The 22,540-nt window shown below is 39.0% G+C and overlaps 1 protein-coding gene across 2 annotated transcripts in view; it reads right to left on the minus strand.

Annotated features, from left to right (window-relative positions):
- IARS2 (isoleucyl-tRNA synthetase 2, mitochondrial) overlaps positions 1 to 22,451 on the minus strand; it is a 32,556-nt gene extending 10,105 nt beyond the window's left edge. The window contains exons 1-14 of one of the 2 annotated variants that reach the window (XM_080615098.1): positions 22,221 to 22,451; positions 20,899 to 21,021; positions 19,189 to 19,345; positions 17,923 to 18,071; positions 17,787 to 17,836; positions 17,579 to 17,688; positions 17,403 to 17,493; positions 16,897 to 17,012; positions 15,153 to 15,322; positions 14,177 to 14,267; positions 13,824 to 13,975; positions 12,757 to 12,917; positions 5,329 to 5,431; positions 4,664 to 4,757 (exon numbers count right to left, since the gene is read on the minus strand). In XM_080615098.1, the coding sequence (XP_080471224.1) occupies positions 4,664 to 4,757; positions 5,329 to 5,431; positions 12,757 to 12,917; positions 13,824 to 13,975; positions 14,177 to 14,267; positions 15,153 to 15,322; positions 16,897 to 17,012; positions 17,403 to 17,493; positions 17,579 to 17,688; positions 17,787 to 17,836; positions 17,923 to 18,071; positions 19,189 to 19,345; positions 20,899 to 21,021; positions 22,221 to 22,439 (1,786 nt within the window). In that variant the 5' untranslated portion in view covers positions 22,440 to 22,451. Of the gene's footprint in view, positions 1 to 4,663; positions 4,758 to 5,328; positions 5,432 to 12,756; positions 12,918 to 13,823; positions 13,976 to 14,176; positions 14,268 to 15,152; positions 15,323 to 16,896; positions 17,013 to 17,402; positions 17,494 to 17,578; positions 17,689 to 17,786; positions 17,837 to 17,922; positions 18,072 to 19,188; positions 19,346 to 20,898; positions 21,022 to 21,301; positions 21,479 to 22,220 lie in introns of those variants that run through there. The other variant, XM_080615099.1, reaches the window with a different exon arrangement.
- Positions 22,452 to 22,540: the final 89 nt, after the last annotated feature.

The following is a 22,540-nucleotide window of genomic DNA, read 5'->3' on the forward strand; positions in this document are numbered from 1 at the left end:
AGCAAAGTTGTAAAGACTAGTTGTGGAGTTCAGTCACTGTACAGAAAGGTACAAGACTTGTAGACTCAACAAGTCCCTTCTCGTCCTAACCAGTCCCAGAAAGGTCACCATCAGAGTGAGAACAGAGTAATGTGGAGCGCCACAGAGAACATGCACGTTAAAGCCTAGAAATGTGCAAAATGATACACACATCTGGCAGGAAATTAGTTCTGATTCTAAAAGTTGGTGGTGTAATTTTCCAGATATGCAGACACAAGTTTGTATCTACTGTTCCTTTTCTCCTCCTCCGAGGACCCCTGAGACAATGCTTCTTTCTGCTGCTGACACACTTGATTTATTTGCTTGACTTAATGGAAGTTTCGATATTTAGATCCATCCTGCAATAAAAGGAAGTTCAACATTACAAAGGTCAAGGCTACATGGCTCCAGCTAGCACAGGAAAAATGCGTGGGCTCCTGTTACAGGTTTTAACACATCTGTTTATTCCTTCAAGGAAATCTACAGAGAGTTTGGGTTTTAAGAGGAGAGTAAGTGGGGATGGGCCTTCGTATAAACAGACTGCAAAAATACTTGTGAGGACAAGATTAATAAGAGTATTTGCGATAAGGAAGAACATCACTGTGAAAATCTGTCAGAACATTTGTTATTTACAACTAGTTTACTAGTCACTGGCTTTAGAGAAGTGAACTTTTAATGGAAATGCCAGTAGTAACAACTTAGCGAAGAACTAAAACAACCAACTGGTTACAAACAGCAAACCTGTTGGTCTTTTCTGACAGGAACCACTACATTTGGCTAATGTAGCTTAAAGTTAACTTTATCATTTTATCTCTATAAAACACAAACACAGGTTTTGCATATACAAAGCCTGCCTTTTAAGCAGCTACCCTACCACCTCAGTTTCATTACAGTTGTGACAGTTATATATAAATCAATTCCAACAATGTGCACGCTTGTACATGGAAGAGTATGTCCAACAACCCAGGAGAGACTTCTCGGTTGTTTGTTTTACACTGAGGTATAGTACATAGGTCATGAAAAAGAATTACAATTTATGATCCTTCTGGGTTGGATTTCAAGATTCTGTGTCTTTGATCTTACAGACTTTGACTTTTAGATTAAATGTATTGTATTTTAATGCCAGGAATGAATCAGCCAAGATAAATTCAAGTCTCTAAGTCAGCATAAAAGTTTAAACAGATAGGTAAGCTGTAAAATAATCACATTCATTCAGTTAAATATTAGCCAATAAGATAGGGAAAAAAGTTATATGATGTTGGAAACTACCATCACTGCAATACAAAACTACGGGTAAAAAGCTGTGGGACTTTTACCAATGGCAGATATCGTAGAATCATAGAATAGTTTGGGTTGGAAACGACCTTAAAATCATCCAGTTCCAACCCTGTGCTATGGACAGGGACTCCCCCTCCCAGATCATGTCACCCAAAGCTCTGTCCAACCTGGCCTTGAGCACTGCCAGGGATGGAGTATTTACCACTTCTTTAGGCAACCTGTGCCAGTGCCTCACCATCCTCACAGTAAAGAACTTCTTCCTTACATCTAACCTGAACTTCCCCTGTTTCAGTTTGAACCCTATCACTGCAATAGGGCCCAGTGTGCATTTTTACACAAAATATTTTGAAAAGTCACAATCTGAAGGTTGCAGTGCAGACGGCATCCTGCCTCCAGGGAGAATGTTAAGACCCATCAGAGAATGTTAAAACAGAATTCTCTACAATGGGTACTCCAAAGCCAGCTACTGGAATGAGCATGATCAAAAGCCTGAACACAAACTGAACTTCCAAGCAAAAACCCAAAAACCCAAAAGTCTGAGGCACCACAGTACTGAGTATTTGAAATCAGCAAATGCTTTTGAACCAAAGTCTGCTTTTACCAGACCCTGGTTTTGGAGGCAGGGTATTAATACTCCGCCACCTCACAGCAGAACTGTGAACATTAATGTATTCACACTTCAGTGTTCAGACTTAGATTTTAACACTTGCATGTGTAGCAAGAAGAAACAGGGTTAGACAGCACAAGAATAAACTGTTCAGTGAAAGCAGTGCTAGGCAAACAGCATTAATGAAGCAATTGGTATCCCCAGATATCTTCAGTAGCAGTGGGCTGGTTTGTCAGAGCACACTGCACTGTGGATCTCCTCTCAGTGGTGCAAGTGAGGTGGCTATTTTACACACAATCTAGCTATAACTGTACACTTCTGGGTTTGTGATTACAGTAGCTAAATCTTTGGTCTTAGTGTGTAAGTCACCCCTTCCTCCCTGCCACACTGCTGATGGAGAATGGTTTGGGTAACGTGTCATTTTAGAAGTGGTTCCTTTGACACACCCAGGCTGGAAAAAGGAAGCCAACCATAATTTAATGGAAAAACAGGAACTTTAAGTCCTTCCCTCAGAACCATGCCCAGTCTCAGGTATGAAATGCAGCAGAGAAAGCATACAGATGACTGTATCCATGCAACCTACAATTCAGGCCACTGAGTTTGCTGTCACTGAGCAATTCCTTTAACCAGTTCAGAATCCTCACAATGCAGAACCTCTCTCTCTGCTTCCTCCTCCCTATCCTGCCCTACTTTTTGAAAACAATCTGTGTGGCCACCAGCTAAGGGGATGAATTTTATAACTGCTGCCCCTCATTTCGTAAGCTCAGACACATTTTGTTTGAGTCCAGTGAAAACTCACATGGAAGTTCTCCAAGCTGCAGAGACAATGGAGAAAACAATTTATTCTTGCAAGAGTGGAACTGGCATGGAAATCTGTACCACCTTTTATTCCTGCTGGTCACAGACATATCATTGATTTATCATTTTCAATAACTTGAGCTCATGGTAGAGTGAAGCCATTATAAACATTAGTCTCAGTTTTAACCATCATATTATACCCTCCCATTGTCCTAAACTAACTCATGTGCCGTGAAAGAACATGACACTGTCATCAGAAGGCCAGCAATAACTGCTGTTATCGCCGACCTCTACCACAGAATGAACAGGCAGCAGTTTGCAGGTAGAATGTCAGCTTCCCTGTGCCTCTGTGCTTCCATGAGTTTAAACCGCAGGAAGTTCTTCCTGTTACATTCTGTAAGCAATTGTGGATTTCTCTATGGATTTCATCCATTTTTCTGTAAAAGTACTTTGGAAAAGGATCCCACCAGTGAGCCTGCTTGTAAGCCTTGGCCTATTATTTGTAGGAAGACGCTCTGCAAAAAGTCTTAGAAGCTGGAGTATATTGGGAAATTCAAGACACAACTACTTATTCAACAATCCCTCCTGCAAAGTGCCTTTTGCATTTTGATGGCACTACTGCTACTACTTTTTTGCACTACTACTGCTGGCAGTGGCTGGGAGCCTTAATTACACAGGAAAAAAGGTAATGCAACTTTCGTGTCATTTCTGAAGATAGAGGCTTATGAGATCACACTGCTTTAGTTGTCCTTTCCCCAGCTTTTGAATCAGTGGGGCCACTCCAGTCATGTCAGACAGCAAAAGAAGATGCCTTACACACACCACACTGTGCCCGGTTTCAGGAAGATATATGGCTAGGTAGAGAAGAGGAACTTTGAATGGTTCCATGAAAGAAATAGTGTGAAAGACCCAACATTTATTAGAGATTACAGTATCCATATGTAAGCCTTACACAAATTAACAGTGAATCAAGAGCCATCTTCTACTATCCCTGCTATTCTGCTATTCCTTACTAAACAGTGTCTTTCCTCCACAGGGTTAGACGTAGTTTTTGCATACTGAGGTGTTAAGTCCATAAAGAATCCAAGCATGTAACTGTGCACAGAATACCACTACTTACTTTGTTATACCTTCCAAAACCAAACCAGAACCATTTTTAAAGAGTATGAATTTTAATACATATAAAGGTCTTCTAGAAAATGAATGTTTGCTGATGATACTCTTGCCTGACCATGTTGCTAAGAAATAAAACCTCTGGTACCAACGTGTTTTATAATTCAACAAGATTGTTATCACACCATTGTGTACTGAGGGTTTAAAGTCCAACAGACCTGTTGTATGGGATCAGACTCCACCTTTAGAAACTACTCCTGACTCTGGACTATCCTCCAGGCAAACAACCCATGTTTTATATATTTTTACATAAATATGTATCTGCTACCTGCTGAGTAGCAACTACTGGTAGTAGGAGCTATAAATAGCAGATAGCAAGTATAAATATTTTAAGCCACAATATATTGCTTTAGTTACTGGAAGTAATCAGAAAGTAAAAAGTACACCTACAACTCACTTAGATCCAGCAGCTGATCTGTTTTGCTTCAAATACCTTGCCCAAAGTGAAATTTGTTAACTGAAAATAATTTAAGTTACCACCTAACAGCAAAGTACTTTGTGTCATGCAGCTTCTATACTCAAAACAAGTATGTTCTGATTAGAAGATCTATGGTACGCCACATGGCAAAATCAGTCAGAATAGAGTATTAGAGAAATCTCAATTTTGACTATGCTGAAAATGAGTTTGCCAACATTAAATCCTTATCTTTACAAGCAAAAGCAGCTTTACAAGAAGTCACAGCCACAATCCTACCTCAGTTTTGCTGACACCAGCCACTATCATGCAAAACAGTTACATTTTTGTTCTACAAGCATTTTAAAAGAAAAATCAACATATTCATTCTGTACCTTCCAAAACGTGAGCCCAGGAAGTTCCACTGTCAAACCAGATGTCTAGGACATCCTGTCCCTTGACATAATCCAAAACATCATTACCACCAGCCTATTGGAAAAACAACTATTAAATAATGCAAATAGAATACCCCTTAGCATCAACGCTTTTTGAATGTAGAAATAAAGTAGCCTGTAGATCTGTACAGGCTCTGCCAATTACTTCGTGAGTAAACACAAAATAACTTGGATAACTTTTCACAATAGCTTTTAGATATTTACTGATGAAAACCCAAACCAGAACAAGGAAAGTACAGTCTGTGTGCTTACACAGTCGTTAAAGGAACAGAAAAAGTTAGGAAGAACTAAATTAAAATTCTCATCTATTTTAATGACAAAGACCAAATATATATTTGTGCTCTTAATTTGGTTAGTTAGGGTGTTACTTTTCTCATTAACGAAAAGGAGGAGGAGGGAGATTTCTGCCCTGAATTAAGGGCACAAATCTGACTGTGTCTCTTTTGCCATACTCGGGTCTCACTTTCTGAATACTCCTCTCCCAGGACACCTTCTTGTGAAGGTCCAAGATTGAAAAAGGGGGATGGGAATGTATAAAGGTTTTATATCATTTCCCACCACTGAACTCTTTCAAGAACCTTCTGTATTTGAAGTCAAAAATTTACCTTCGTTACAGCCTCTTTTGGTAGCAGTTGTTCAATAGGAAGGGTCCACCATGCATCTGTTCCTTGCTGCTCCACGATTTTGATGACATTTGTGACAGTTTCACTGGGTTAGAAAGAAAAAAGGGGTTTAGAAATTAGACATTAATTAAGACAGCTTAAAAACCAAAGCAAGCCTCACGCACTTTGCCTTGCCTTTACTAGAGATGATTTTTAAGACACCTGCTGTATTCAAGGAGTACAGCAAATCATCATGATCTGCCAACTTCAAACTAAACCTACTGCATTACACAAGCCAACAGAGATTTATTTTTAACTCAAGAAATGAAGATTTAAATCGATTTACTAACTCCTTGACATAATATTGCAAGAGGGGAAGAAGTAAAATAATTATCTGACATTGTTATCTTGAAAACACAACATGAAGATGGTCTTGGTCTTGTACTTGAACTTCAGCACAGTATTTTTACTGCACTGCTACTAAGGTGAGCTACATCACTATAACACTTAGTGGACTCCTATACACAGAGTTCAAGCATGATGACCTATGTTCTCCAAGAAAATGCAGAACAAATAGTTTCTTAATCATATGACATGAGGTGCAACAGTAAGAAGAAAATGCAGTTTTGCTCTTGGTTGTAGGAATAAAATTGCACTGACAGACCAACAGTTTTGTATTAATCAATCAATCATTAATTCATTGGTTTATTTTTCAAAGTAAATTCCTGTAGAACATCCCAGTAGGTCTTCTGGAGAGAAAACCCACTAACTGGTAAGGCTCACAAAGTGACAGCCAGCCAGCTTACCTCACCAGTCTTTCCCTTTCAGATTAGAATGGGTATCATTCACCTTCCATTTTAATGATGATAGGACACAATTTATGGCTTTGTAATAGAACTGCTAACACTTGGTAAAACAACATTGAGGAGCTCCAACTCTGAGTAGTATCTTTCCCTTTCAGTAATATTTGCACAGAGGCCTATTTGCCTGCACTTCCAGCTGTGAAATGTTACTTCTCCAAGACAAAAGCAAACAACAACTCCAGTCCTGGTAAATTTCTGGAAGATAGTATCAGTACCCTTTATGCCTTGTCTCCTTCAGGCTAAACCTTCACATTCAGAAAGCATTCAGGAAAAAACAAATCACATAAGCCAAGAATTTTGTTTGTCTCAGCACAGACAAAATTATTCCACTGAATTAGTCTCTCTTGCAGGGTCAGTACCTTCCACTGAAAAGGCTGGCTTTACACCCATACCTTCGGTCTTGACACAGACCATGGCACCCTGGAACAGGCTAGAAAAAGCAATACACAACATCATTTTCACTCCTTCCCAACAGAAAGCTCCATCTTTGATTCTTCTCAAATACACCACCTATGTATTTTTAAAGACAGTGATGGATAACTAGTTGTTTTCAAGTATTTCAAGAGCTCTCTCCACAGTGTAAATGCCTTCTTGTTATTGAGCAATCCTTACTCATGGAACTCACCAGCAGAAGACAGAGTAGCTAAATTAAAAAGAGGATGATTCAACCCAGAACATGTTTATTACCACATAAAAGGTTAATACACTTTGAATGATTCACGGAAGAAGTAAATCAGTGCTCAGCTAATGGCTCTGGCATCAAATTAGAGACAGAAATTTTTTCTAATCATGAATCATACCCATAACCAGTATAGAAAAGCCACCAGCATGCTCCATAAAGCAAGCAGAAAACTTAAAGAGGAACTAAGCTCGTCTTCCACATAACATTTCCATATTGCAAATAACTTCAGTGAAGGGCCATAAACTGATGCGGAATTAATTTTCAACCTATACATCTTTGAAGTTTTCAACAAGTATTTGTGGGGATTTTTAGAAGGTGATAAATGCAGCCACAGAACAAAACTAAGAGCTACCTTGGACAACATGTACGAATACGCTTTTAACAAACAATGTGTTCCAGCAATTGTCTGGCTTCAGTTTGATCACAGCAGAAATCTCAGTTTGTCAGATGTTCTAAGCTATACGTAAAGGAGACACAGCTTCAAGTGCTGATGGTTTTCTAATTCTGCAACTGTTAATTGCGATGACATCTCTCCTCAGTTGAAGGGATAACTGTTAAGATCAGGCCTATCAAACAAATATTTGGAGAAATTAATGAGAGGACCTGAAACACTGTGTTAGTGCAAACTGTATTGCCTGTAGTGAGAATGAACTGTTCTCCTTGCCACCAGAGGCAGGGGGAGGGACAAGAAGGAAATAAACCCTTGCTATCGGTCTCCCTTGGGAAAACGACTGCCTTCATTTACAGTAAGTATTGCCAATGCCACACAGCAGTTGCCTACCATTGTAGATACACCGTTACTACAAAAAGATACTATAGGTAGAGCTTTTACCAAGTGTATTGCTACGCAACACAATGGCTTTGTTAATTTAGGAAGGGCGGAATAATTTTAAAGACACATTTCTGTGACACGTGATCTAACAGATATGATTATGCCACAGATGCAAGTTTTCAGACAGATAAAGTCAGTTTTGTGTTATCAGTTACTTAGAAGAAATAAGGAGACCTCACTTGGAGTATTGTGCGCAGTTCTGGTGTCCTCAACATAAAAAGGACTTGGAACTGTTGGAACAAGTCCAGAGGAGGGCCACGAGGATGATAAGAGGACTGGAGCACCTCCCGTATGGAGACAGGCTGAGAAAGTTGGGGCTGTTCAGCCTGGAGAAGAGAAGGCTACGTGGAGACCTCACAGCAGCTTTCCAGTATCTGAAGGGGGCCTATAAGGATATAGTCCCTGGGGAGGGACTATTCATCAGGGACTGTAGTGACAGGACAAGGAGTAACGGGCTCAAACTGAAACAGGGGAAGTTTAGATTGGATACAAGGAAGAAATTCTTTACTGAGTGGGTGGTGAGGCACTGGAATGGGTTAACCAGGGAGGTTGCGAATGCTTCATCCTTTGTGGTGTTCAAGGCCAGGTTGGATGAGGCCTTGGGTGACATGGTTAAGTGTGGGGTGTCCCTGCCCATGGCAGGGGAGTTGGAACTAGATGATCTTAAGGTCCTTTCCAACCCTAACTATTCTATGATTCTATGACTGTGAAGTTAACTTGATAAATATTCTCAACATTCTACTATAGTTTAAAATCAAGTTAAAAAAGAAAGAAAGAAAGAAAGAAAGAAACAAACCCCAAACATTTTACCAGTTTTAGTTTTTTCATTATATTCAGTTTCCCTACAGAATATAAGTGATTTGGTCTAACGTGAGGCAGCCCAGCCCATGACAGGGGTTTGGAACTGGATAATTGTAAGGTCCTTTCCAACCCTAACTATTCTATGATTTTATGATTAACAAGCAAGTATTTTATAAGAGGAGATAGTTAAGACCAAAGATTTCCAGGATACCATTTCAACAAATACTTTTTCCTCCAACAGTCTGAAAAACCTCATTCCTCTAATCCGTTCCCAGTATCCTTATGATTAATTATCACTGCAAGAGAGAGAAATGACTCTACTTAAGGTATCTGTATTGGAAGAAAGATTTTGGCAAAGTACTTTTCTGTGAGGTGCAAGTGAAAAGCCACCTTTATCAAATAACTACTCATTACTTTATAATCTGCAGGCTTCAACGTGAGCATGACAATTCACCAAGTTAGCAATAAACCCCATTGTAAAACTTTGCCCTGTATTCATGCACTATCTAGAAGAACCCGCATTACGTGTCACTTGCTACGTTTTAGCACTGAACACCCCCCCCCGGCAATTCACGCTACCACGACACCAGCCAATCACTCTGAAGAATGATATTGATTATGCTGAACACTTATTTAATGTGTTAACAGAAATTAGGCAGCATAAGATACCGTCGGGAGGAGAAGAATACAGGGCCTGGTGTTCTCTCAACTTCTTCAAACGGCAAGTTGTTATCTTTTTTACATGAGCATTGATACCGTAGCAGTAAGTATTTAGGTTATGGTAAGTTGCTATTGCTTACAAGTCACTGTAGCGTCTTAATACTTTCAACAGTAAATGAGAAAGCAGTATAGATCTACTTCAAAACAGGTTGCGGTTTTCTTTGTCAGAAATTTAAGTTACTTGTTAATCAAAGTCACAGAGAAGGGGACAAACGTTTGCAGGCATTAGAATAATCTTTGTAACAGTACTTACTATTACCAATATCTGAAAAGTGAATTTGCAAAGTAGTTACCACATGAGGTCAGATTAAAGTACATATCTCACATTTATTACCTGGTCCGAGCTACTACTGGCAATACAAATCTCTTATTTTACTTTTGGAGCTCTTTTCTCTTCCATGAATTACAGAATTTCCTAAATCAATTTTTTTTCTTTTGAAATCTATTAAATTTTGAAAGTTGACAAACAGCATTAGCATTTATTTGTGCATGTATTCTAGTTAAAGGGTTTCTTCCTCCACTCATGTGGAACAATCGTGGAATTCTACCTCCATATTCTTACTAAAAGTGGCAATAATGAAAAAAATTGTTCTTTCTTTTCTCTTTCTCTTATATGGGTTTTTGCTATTTTATAATCATTCTTTAACTCCTGATGGCAGTATGATGTGGTATACCCTACATTAAGAATTTAAGCATCAGTATTGAATTTCTAACCATAGACAATAGCGTCAAACAACTGAATGGCTTTTAGGGCTGTGGCAGGCCACAGCAGCAAATAGGAAGACTCACAGAGAATTTGTTGCATACAAGATTCCATCTAGCTCTTGGCTTTCAAGTTAGAAACATAGGATTGTTGGTGTGGGAAAAATACTCTGTTAAAGATGAACAACCTGAAGAGAAGCCTTCTGCCGCCTTTCGCATAACAAATTCAGGGGAACTCACAGAGGGAAACACAGCGGTTTATTTTTGGGACTCTTTTGGTTATCTTTTTTAAAGTCTTTTTTACAGGTGATACACAAACAGCATCACTCAAGATCGACCTTTGGTGCTCTCATATGTAACAGCAACTCCATGTGGACTACACTGACTTCCAGTGGAGATGCTGTTACTTTTGATAGTCACTCGGAAACTCCAGAGCAGCTGCTACTGAAAGCACATTTATCCAGAATTCCAGATAAGAAAACAGATTTTGTTTTGAAATTTAAGTTATTTACTATTGTTTTCATGATATTAATTACAACCACAATCTGAATATAAAATTCTTAAGTGGTAGAAATATGTCAGCAACCTCTTGTGATGTGTTTTCCAAAATGATTAACGCAAATTCAACAAGATACTTTATCCTAGGTGCTTATTTCAGTAAGAACTGGTGTCCAGGAAAATGACCTATGAATTGACAGACTGCTTTCTAAATTTGCCTGTCATTTCTATAGGCCAATATTCTGTGCACTTTTCCCACTCTGGTCACAGAAGTCTGCTGTGGCTAACTTTAAATATTTAATGTGTTTTACACTTTGCTTTGACAATTTCTCCTCTGCTGTAAAATAGGTTACAAGTAACAAGTACGGACTATAAATGAGCATCAGAAGCTGTGGGTCAAAGGAAATAAATCTACTTTTCAAGCATATTGGATATGTCTCTTTTTTCCTAAATGTCTCTCTTTTCCCCCTAGACCGACCCTAACCGAACATGTCATAATGTTGCTCTACTCATTCACCTACATGCGTGACCACTAGTCCAATACCTACAGACAAAGGTCAACTTGCTACACTAGAGCAGAGTTTATCACATCAAAATGCCCCGACTGCCACATTGTACAACTCCAGCAATAATCTCACAGAGCTCAAGCACTTACAAAAGACACGCTCTAAAATACAGATCACTGGCTTTCAAGGTAATTTTACTACAACCTAAAGGAATTCCCATGCATCCCTCCTTTCAAATGCTTTCTGATCCCACTGGGTCAGCTCCCCTGGGTTCTGAAGGAGCTATTGCTTCATAGCGCCCTTCCCATTTGACTACCAACTGTTAAGCCAGTTTTCATTACACCCTAATTTTATTGTTAAACTATATATTTAACAATCTTAAGCAAACACAAGTAAGTACAAAGTTAAGAGTAGTCATAAGCACACTTAAGCCTATTCTGCAAATAGACTACAATAAGTGTTCTTCAGAAATTGTGACTTCTTAAAATATGAGCATATGCTTACTTTTTAATGCAGTAACAATTTTGGTAAGTAAAATGGTTTTTACACCCCACAGAGCCTCCATCCATTTATTTCCTGAGGTGTGTCAGCATTATTCAGGAACTATAAACAGCTACAGTTATTGCAGTCTTCTCTTCACAGTTACTGCCTACTGTGAGAGAGTCAAAGTACACATCTGTGCACCTACACACCCAGTTGCACTAGGTGAAGCTAAAGACTAGCTGCTTGAAGTTCATTCCCTGCTCTCCACACCCTAAGCCTCATCTACTACTATACCTATGTGCTCGATCCAGTCTCTGGAAAACATGCTGGACTCTGTGCAGTATATTTATTCAACACCAGAATAAAAACGCCAAGAGTTCTGTAACACTACTTAAGTTCACCTCCAGCTATGCAATCTTATTATGCATAATGAATTTGCATGAGTGGGTGTAAGATTAAGATGTATAAAACAGAGTTACAGCAGCATATCTCAAGACAGAAAACAATGAATGTGGAACTCCACAATACTACTTTTATGAAATAATCTCTTAGAGAATATTCACAATTGATAACCTCTGTTCCCCAAAGGGATGAAAGCAGAACTCTATTACTCCTTAAAAGACAGAAAAGGTTCATATTTGGTTGAGTTTTCTTGTTTTAAAGCATAGCTTGGATTTCCTCTACATTACATTGTCCAGAATTTCTTAAATGCAGGGTGTTTACAGTACCTGGACGCTATCAGCCAGAAGATGGCTGAATAAGGCTAACATCTGCAGCTTTAGACGTACCAAATCATATAGCTAAAGGTCAGTTACTTACATTTATTGAGGCTAGCTTTCAAAAACACCCTAGTTTTATTTTGAAACAAAGTGCAGTTACTTATTCTGCAACTGATTTGGTTATTCCACTTCAGATATGTTATTGCCACTTATTCAACTGCAAAATGCTATTTTGACAAAATACCTCTTCAACTTACAACTGCAGTTGCAATCCACTCTAACTACAACTTGCATTTTACTCCTTGCTTAAACATAAAGGATGGTGATTACTATCAGCTCACTTAACTTGAAGATGAGGGATGAAAGCATAGCAATAACTATCAAGGAGACTTTACAAGTAACATAGGTATCTAAGCAAATTGATCCCCATTACTTACATGCAAGTCACCTTCAGCAATGAGGTTTTGATTGTTTTAATTTATAGCTGAATTAGTTCTGCGTATAAACAGTTACAAGTAAAAGCATAGATTTATACTTGAATAGCTAGAAGTTTAATAATATTGTGTAACTGCACCACGACAGTGCTCATTCTTTCACTTTTCAGTATATAAAGCTAGGCAAATACCTGTTTATCAAGCATTCTCCTGTATTCTTTTGATAAAAAACAGGAATCGGGACACCCCAAGATCTTTGTCGTGATATACACCAAAATGTCCTTCTGTCCAGCATTTCAAGCATTCTGTTCACTGCAGATGTGGGAATAACTTTCACTTTTTTCAGCACTTCCTATAAAGCAGACAGTGAATTGAACATGCTGCAGCATTAGCACAGTGTTAATGTTACCAGTAAAAAAAGGTACAGGTCTACATTCCCACTCCCAGCACTGAATAACATGTTTGGGGCAACCGTCACATTTACTTCATTTACTTCCCTGCATCTTGCTCTTCAGTAACGAACTCTGAACACTGTATATACTGTACATTTCCCCTTGTCCTATTGTCTACTTTGAACCCCATCATGACACATGCCATCTGTATTACAGACTGAGGGCTACCACTCACTCCCAACCCTCAAGAACCACATTATCCTTCATTCTAAAGATGAATATGGAATACAATACCTCATGCCCTAATTAGAATGAAATCACTATTACCCAAAGCAGCCTGACATGCTGGTCTGAGTTTTCTGTGTGGATATACATCATTTCAAAGAGCACTGCATATTAAAAAAATTACGAAGTTATTTAAAATAGGACTGTGCCAAAATCAGTGGGGGAGCAAAGATGTCTGGTCAAGCAGACAAAGGTATCAAATCAGTGCAAATTAACAAAGGTAATTTTAACAGCAATAAAACTGTCTCTTTTGATTTAATTCCTTGAAACATTCTATTTTAAAAAATATTTTTTGGGAAAAAAAAAATCAGTAGCTCTAAGAAACACGCATATCTCCTGTAAATACAACAAACATATGTCAGTCAATGCATTCATCCTGGATTATATTAATATTGAGAAAAAAATCCAACAAGATTCACCACTTCTACAAGTAATTAACACTTTTCAACTACTGTTCGTAAACCCTAGAGAAGAATACATTCTGGAGTGAGCTATAGCAAGACTGTTTTTCTGATTCCAAATAGCATCAGCCATCTTCATTGACCATTCATCATTCACCATAAGAAAGCAAAATTACACACCTGTGCTGTAGCCTTCACACTTGCTGTGTTTACAAACCACTGCTTGCTGGCACGAATAATCATTGGTTTTTTAGTCCTCCAGTCATACGGGTAACTGTGCACATACTTCTCCTCTTTCAACAAACTTCCAGCTGCCTGAAGCATTTGAATGACTGAGAGAAACAATGAGGGAAGATTAAAAATCTAATATTGCCATACCACTTCTGTTAACTTCAATTTGTTTCTTTCCATGATCAATACAGAGTAAGAAGTGCAGATACCTTATCATATTCAAGCTGTGTCCAGTTTATATGAACACACAAATGTACCAGGCAGACACAAATGTAACAGGCAGCTAAACATCAAGTACTCACCAGCTTCATTCCCTTCCTCAAGGACATTCTTGTTTTGAAGTTCCGGACCTGCAGCTTCAGTGAAAAACCCCGCTTCATCCACAAAGCAATCCTAAAAATAAGTATGTTAATCATGTCAATAAAATACCTGGTGGCAATTTATAACCTTTTTGTGGCATTCAAAAGTGAGTTGAGTGTTCAGCTGAGCAGCTACTTTTCTGATTAATAGCAAAATATATGATATTTAAGTACACTTTAGTGAACTGCAATTTAGTAATTTACCAGGCAAGTGACTTACACGTGTCAGAAGAAATGAGCATCATTACATTTGCAGATATACTACACCTGTCTTACATCAAGTTACTGGTTAGTATTTCAATGGCTTTTCAAATTAACAGTGAAAAATAAAAACCTCCAAGAAAAAACCTACCCCTAAAAAAAAAACCAACCAGAAATATGAGTTTATTCAGGGTTTGGAACATCAACAGTCATCTCTTTAAAGAGATAAAAGAGAAAAAGAATACCCTACGTCCTCATTTCCATCAAACAGAAACTGATCATGCATAACTGAACTGGATTTATGTATCTGTTTATCACTATTCTTTTTCAGCAAAGCTTGTTCTAATGACCTAAATAACTGATGATTTACTGGTCTGCAAAATACAGCTTTAAAAGCCAATTTTGAGTTCCAAGAGACAGTATCTGGGAACTGTTGTCTGCGTTATCCTTTAAAAACCAAAAACACAGAGAGAGAAATCAGATTCTATTCTTCCACTTCCCTGTAAGCTTTAATTACTAGATGGGTGAAAAACTTTGTCCTTTTATTCTGATACACGCTTTTATTAAGGTTACTCATGCATTTCCACAGGCCATTAGTGACGCTCACACTTACGTGAATGCTTTGAAACATTTTACATACAAATTACAACAATCAATTTAGGGGAACATGATCAAACACCTGCAGGAAATCTAGAGCGAAAGCTGAAAAATGAAGTACCGTGGGTAGCTGATGGTGGGAAGCTACACTGTAGTCTTCCATACCATGAGCTGGGGCTGTATGAACTAATCCTGTTCCTTTTGCCATTGTCACGTGATTTGCAGGTAACAGAGGAGAGACCCTGCCAGGAATCGTGGGATGAACACAAGAACCATCGACCAAATCTACACCTGAGGATGGAAAAACAAAGCAAACAGAAGAGAAAATAGCATTCAGCTTCTTTTATCAGACAGCAGAAATGGAACAACACATCAAGTGTATGCACGTGGTACTTTTTAGATGTACTACTACTTCATCTCATTTATGGGTCCCAATCCAAATGCTTTCAAATTCTCTGCACTGTTAAGCCTGCACACAGGCTTTTTTACCTTTGAAGAAAAAGCTTTTCTTCTACCTTAGGCAATGGTATTCCACTAGTACTGACATTCCACCAAGTGACACTCCACATACCCATTCCTTGGGGACCACTATCTCAGTCTTCCCCAGACAGATCCCAGTAATGATTTAGCAGGCTAAAAACTTTGAATTTGGGCACTATTCCCAATTCTGCCACTAAGTATTACCATTAACAATTACTATAAATTCTCTAAATTACATACAAAGAGACTACAGGACAAATGAAGACTGTGACAATTTAAGGTTTTAACCTTACTGAATAAATCTTAGTATCAAAGCTTTGCTGAAAGTCAAGAATCACAGAGAAATGCTTCATATGACACAATGGGTTTCACTGACCATTTTCTTCTTAGAAGGAACAGGTTTAGGAACTGCTGACAGACAGTTTGGTACACTAATACAGGAAGGTAACAAATATAATGAATTACTGAATATATGGGAAGAGAAAAAAGAATAGGTTCTAATATGAAGGTTTTTTTCAAAAAGCTCCAACTCCACATGTTATCTACAAATTGTGTGATTCAAAAAGGTGGAACCCATGAGAAGACCTCCAGCTAATTTTAGCATCAGGTAAAACCAAGATTATTAAGCAAAGAAACTGAAGTCTCTTTTGCCTGCCTCTGAAACAGAATGTGTTGTATAACATCAAAAACCTGAAAAGCCATACAGATTTCTCACCTCCTTTAGATATGTGTACTTCCAGCACTGAATCACTGATAAAGGCAAATGAATAAAGTTCACAAATGACACATTAAATCCCAACTTACGACAATGAATCATAATACAGATGTGAATAGACAAAAGTTTCCCTATTAAGAAACACCATTAGGCATTTTGTCAGGATGCAAACTTAACTGCTTTAGTTTGTCCATTAGGACAACAGACACCTACGATAGCTTGATGGTCTTCATAATTATAACAAAGGCTTAAGGCATCTCTTGGCAATGAAAAACTCAAACAGTAATTTCAGTAGTTTTCATAGACTTTAGTGATCAGTCAGTTCAGCAGGTATACCTGTAATTAGCTCCTTGCTCTCATCAGCAATGGATGAGAAAACCACAAAAAGCTGCATTCATTGTAATTAAGATTTTGCTGGCAAACAGACTTCTACTCTGTTTTCCACATGTGAAACTAGATTTTAAAGAATATTTTGAAACTTCTGGATGAAAATTTGAGTTACAATATGCCAATAGTGAATATGACAGACTGCTACTCCTCTTTGTATTATTTCAGTGAAGCACATTTTCAAGATATAAAGAAACTTCATAATACATCAAAACTGAAGCAGTTTTCAGACACCTACATAGAGACTTCTAAGCAACTTAAGATCAACAATATTAAAACCTACCTTTACATGTTGACACAACCTCAAACTGAGTGTCCAAAACAGCAGCTGTAGATTCAACTCTATCTGCAGCTAAAATGAAGTATTCACCAGTAGTTGTACACTTCACAATTGAGTATCTACAATGCAAATATGTATTTGTAATACTCAATAATTACAAACACAATAAAGCTACAAAATTGTCTAAACACTCAATTTCTCTAAAAGACAGCAAAACATTTTGAGGTCTGCATGTCAAATTCACCCATAAATCCCAAAAGAATTTCAAGATAATGTTAACATCAGGAAGAAGAGTTAACTTAAAAAAAAAAATAAAGGTGAAACTAATATATTAAGAGTAACACTAAACAAAGTTTGTAGTTGTGTCACAAAAAAAAAAAACCCACAAAACAACAAAACCACACCAAAATGATGCCTTAAATAAAAGGTAAAGTAGTCCAGAATGTTTTAACTTCACTGATACTGATAAGGACTGACACAGATCACTGAACCAAGTTAAAGACACATACGCTGAATCTGGCATGTAACAAACTGCTTGATTGGCTGGCACAGTCCAGGGTTGTGTGGTCCAGATTAGCACACTAGCAGGGGATGATCCATCTACAGATGTAAATTAGAAGTACTTTACTGAAAATTATAACAAAACTAAAAGCTATCACTCTTACAATCTATACAGAAGTCATACCTAGCACAGAAGCCAGTTTAGGTGGTGACTTTAACAGGGGAAATTTCATATACACAGAACGACTGACGTGCTGCTCATTGTATTCCAGCTCTGCTTCAGCCAAGGCTGTTCTGGGTAGAGATCAAACATCAGTTAACACACTTAAACATGAAAAGCTATTGATATGTTTGATAAAATTTTGAAGACAAAATAGTATGTCAATGCTTACTTTGTTGAAGGAGACCAGAACACAGGTTTGTAGTCCTGATAAATGAACCCCTGGAGAGGAAAGTGGGGAAGAAATTAAGTTAGGGTAATCAAAACTCATGATAATCAAACCAGACTTCAACAAAAGCTCAACATACCTTATCATACATTTTATAGAAGATTCTCAGCTGGTTTGCTTCATACTTTGGATCAAATGTACGGTAGCAGTTAGCCCAATCTGCCATTACACCCCAGCGAATGAAGGCAGATTTCTGTTTCTCAATTGCTCTCTCTGCAAATTCTCTGGCTGAAAGGAATAGTTCCGTTAAACACATGGTTTACCCCACCAAGGAAAGTGGGTACATTTGGTACATTTTTGTACAATTGGTACATTTACCAATGTAATACCACTTAATTATGCTATTGACCTTTTAAAGAAAAGCCTCGGCAGAAAATATTTCAACCATGCACTAACTACTGATGTGTATAACTGATTATTACAGCTAAAAAAAAAAAAAATGCACTTCAGAGAAGTAGTTACCTAAACTGCAAACGGCAAAAAGATCCAGAAGTGGCACTTTTTGATTTATACGGGGACATAAAACAAATGTTTCTAGAATAAAAACTTTCTTTTTTGGGCGGGGGAATAGGTATATTTAGTTAAGAAGAACAATTTCTCAAAATGCCTTCTCAAATAATGTAAAATAAAGAGTGAAAATTAACCACTTCTGTTGATGCTGAGCCAAACATTTCAGAACAACATGCACCTGAAAATAAGTTAAGCCAATTTCATTGCCACAAGCTAAAGCAGTTTAAATTGCTCATTACAAATAGCTTTGCAGCTGAATATTGATGTCTCAATACACATGGTATTTAAAATTATTTCTTCAAAATAGTTTCCATATAATGCAGACTAACCTCCTCTGAAAGGATCACTCTTATAGTTCTGTAATATTGTTACAAACACAGGAAACAAATACATTCCTACTCAAAGTACCGAGCTAACCTATCCTGATGAAGCCTGATTTTTAAATGCATCTTTTTAGCTCCTAATCAAATTCAGTCTTCAAAAACCGAAAGGATCTAAATCTGATAAATATCAGTTTCATGACACTACACAGTTAAGCAAAGCAGAAATTTAAAACCTCTGCCTTCCTTTTGGGTTTTTTTTAAACCGATGGTCAACAGCATGCACATTGATTACAGCAGTGAATTAAGGCTATGTTCAATTATCTCGTTTCATAAGATTACACTGCACTCAGCCTGCTTGGCAAATACATAATAATCACGTAAAATGTCATCAATAGCTTATAGAAAAGCCTCCAGTAAAGGATAAAAGCTATATATAAAGCATAAAATACAAAGTATCAGTAGGATGTATGAATCCTTAAGCCAATTAATTCTATAAAGATATGACAGCTTACCTTTTTGTCGAATTTCCATTGGTGAAAGATTTTCAGATCCTTTGACTTCTGACAACGCCTTCAACTCAATTGGCAATCCATGGCAATCCCATCCTGGCACATAATGTACTTTATAACCTCTCATCACATAGAAACGATTAGTGATGTCTTTCAAAATCTGAAAGGACACAAGAGTCTATTAACTCTTTAGCTCCCCCACGTGGAATAGCTACACTACTAAGATCCTCCTGCTAAAAAAAAAAAACCCAAAAATACAAAAGGCCGCATGTCCTGGTTTCAGCTGGGATAGAGTTAATTTTCTTCCTAGTAGCTGGTGCAGTGCTGTGTTTTGGCTTTAGTCTCAGAACAACACTGACAACACATGGATGTTTTAGTTGTTGCTCAGTAGTGCTTACCCCAGTCAAGGACTTTGCAGTCTCTCATGCCCTGTCAGTGAGGAGGGGCACAAGAAGCCAGAAGGAAGCAGACAGGACACCTGACCTGAAGTAGCCAAAAGGGTATTCCATACCACAGCACGTCATGCCCAGTATATAAACTGTAAGGAGTCAGCCAGGAGACACCAATCACTGCTCATGTCAGACTCGGTGTTGAACAATTGTATTGTGCACCACTTATTTGTTGTTTTTTCCTTTTTTTCCTCTCTCTCTGTTATTTCTCTTTTCATTATTAGTATTATATTACACCTTATTTTAATTATTAATCTCTTCTTACCTCAACCCATGAGTTTTAACCTTTTTTCCAATTCTCTTCCCCATCCCACTGGCAGCATAGTGCTGAGTTGCCAGCTGGGGTCAAACTACAATGGTGCAGTATAAATTTACATTTAAGACTGTGCATTTGTGATTTTTCTTGCCCATCATTTTGTATTTGGGCAGAATCTCAGAGGACCCCTGATGAAGGGAATTTACATTCAGTATTGATGAAAGATGCAGATTAAAAACCTGCAAGACCTGAAGTGAACAAATCCTACTCGTCCTCATTTTTGAAACATTGTGCTGCATTTACAGGGTTGGCCTAGTGCATAGTACTGCAGTCAAGTTTTGGCACTAGTACTATTAGCTGTGGGTCACATTTTAAGTCTTCCCCACTTTGCAGTGTATGCAATACTGATACTCTCAGGACTGAATCTAAACGTATCCAAACATATTTAGGAGTAATATTTCAAAGCTGAAATCTGTATTTAAAAGCTGTCAACACTTAGTTATTGTGGCTCCACTGAGGATACCCATGACACCAAGATAAAATAAATTCAATGGAACAAATCTACAAAGTATTCAGATGAAAAAGAATAGCAAGACACAGCTCAACCATGCATTACAGTAACATTATTACATACACACATATAGAAATATACATTCACCTATGTGCCTACATGCTATACGTTCAATACACAAATTGTGCATTTAATACTGCTTAGGAATGAATTACAGGCTGGTCTTTTTCTAAAGAACTGTCCTCTTTTGACTGAAATATCCAGCCTCATAAATGAACACTTGGAATATAGGTACATGTTCTGTTATGGTATCTATATCACCATGGCATCATATGGCATCTACATAACCACAACATTTGCTTTTGAAAAGCTCCGTCTACAAGGATACCGAAGACTTCAAAGTGTTATTGATTTAAGTGGGAATGGAGAACACACAGCATATTATAAGACACGTTTACCACTTCAAAGCAGTACAGTGTGAACAAAAAAATAGTTACTTTATTTAACGCGTGGCCAACATGAGGGTCTCCATTGGCATAAGGTGGTCCATCATGCAGACAGAATTCCTGCTTCGTTTTCCTTTGCCTTTGCCATGAATACAGTTCTGAAAACCCACATTTCTGTAGAGACAAGAAAACACCAAAGTCATCACTTCCTGAATTTTGGCTAGATGGTAAAACATGTAATAACAGCAAACAAACAGACATAGAATCACAGAATAGTTAGGGTGGAGAGTTCACTTTTCTAACTCTGTAGCAAATGACGTTATTAGCTTAAAAGTATTAAAAAGCTCAAGACAGGCACAACACTAAGCCTAACATTATTATTCTGGCTCTCCACAACCAAGAGGGTCATTGCTCTTTCTCCAAACAAAACAGTAACAAACCAGAGCGTACCCACCTGTACACCATAGACTGGTTTGGGTTGCCAAGGACTTTAAGGCTTATCCAGTTCCAACCACCTACAATGGGCAGGGACACCTTCCACTAGACCAGGCTGCTTCAAGGCCTATCCATCCCGGCCTTGAATCCTGCCAGGGATGGGGCAGCCACAGCTTCTCTGGGCACCCTGTGCCAGTGCCTCAGCACCCTCACAGGGAAGAATTTCTGCTTAATGTCTACTCCAAATCTACCCTCTGTCAGGTTAAAACTATTCCCCCCTGTCCATGCCACTACAAGGCCCTTGTAAAAAATCCCTCTCTAGATTTCTTGTTGGCCTCCTTTAGGTATTGGAAGCTGATCTAAGATCTCCTCAGAGCCTTTTCTCCAAGCTGAATAATCCCAACTCTTATAACCTGTATTTATAGAAGAGGTGCTGATAATTTTTGTTGTCCTTCTCTGGACTCGCTCCAACAGCTCCATCTCCCTCTTTGCTGTTGGCCCAGAGCTGGAGCAGGACTGCAGGGGGGGATCTACCTAGAGCACAGTAGGGGGCAGAGTCCCCTCCCTCGACCTGCTGCTCACGTTGCTGGTGAGGCAGCCCAGCACATGGTTGATTTCTGGGCTACAAGCACACACTTCTGGCTCATGCTGACCTCTCATCAACCAACGCCCCAAGTGTTTATGCTCTCAATCCAGTCTCCGTTCAGCCTGTACTTGTGTTTATACATAAACAACTAAAGTCCTTCAACTTACTCTGACAGCCGACTGCAGGCGGCCTGGCCCTCACCTAAAGCAGCTCACACTTACAACTTAATGGCAGCAAAGCCGGGCCCGTAGAGTAACCTCAGCCAGCCACCCTCTCTCCTCCCCAGGGCCGAGCCTCCCCGCTCCCCTCCAGGAGCCGCTCCCGGGGCACCCAGCCGCTGCCCTGCCGCTACCTGCTGCGTTTCCAGCTCTGTCTCCGGCTGCAGCAGCCCGGGCAGCTGCGCGGGGAAGCGGCTGCGCGGCAGCAGCACGGTGTCCCGGTACGGGGAGTCCTGCTCCACCGCGGGCTGCTGGCTCTCGGAGGCGGCGGAGCGCGCCCATCCCCAGGCGATTCGCGCTCGGGCCTGGGCCCGGGCCCGAGCCAAAGGCGGTGTCCGCCAAGCCCGGAACATCCTCGGCAGCTCCTACGACGTGCGCGGGGAAACACTTCCGCCTGCGCTACGGCACGCGGCAGCGACGACGGGCCGCGGTAAAGGACATGCCACGGAGCAAC

This window comes from Psittacula echo, assembly GCF_963264785.1.
Source record: "Psittacula echo genome assembly, chromosome: 4".
In the NCBI taxonomy this organism is placed as follows: Eukaryota; Metazoa; Chordata; class Aves; order Psittaciformes; family Psittacidae; genus Psittacula; species Psittacula echo.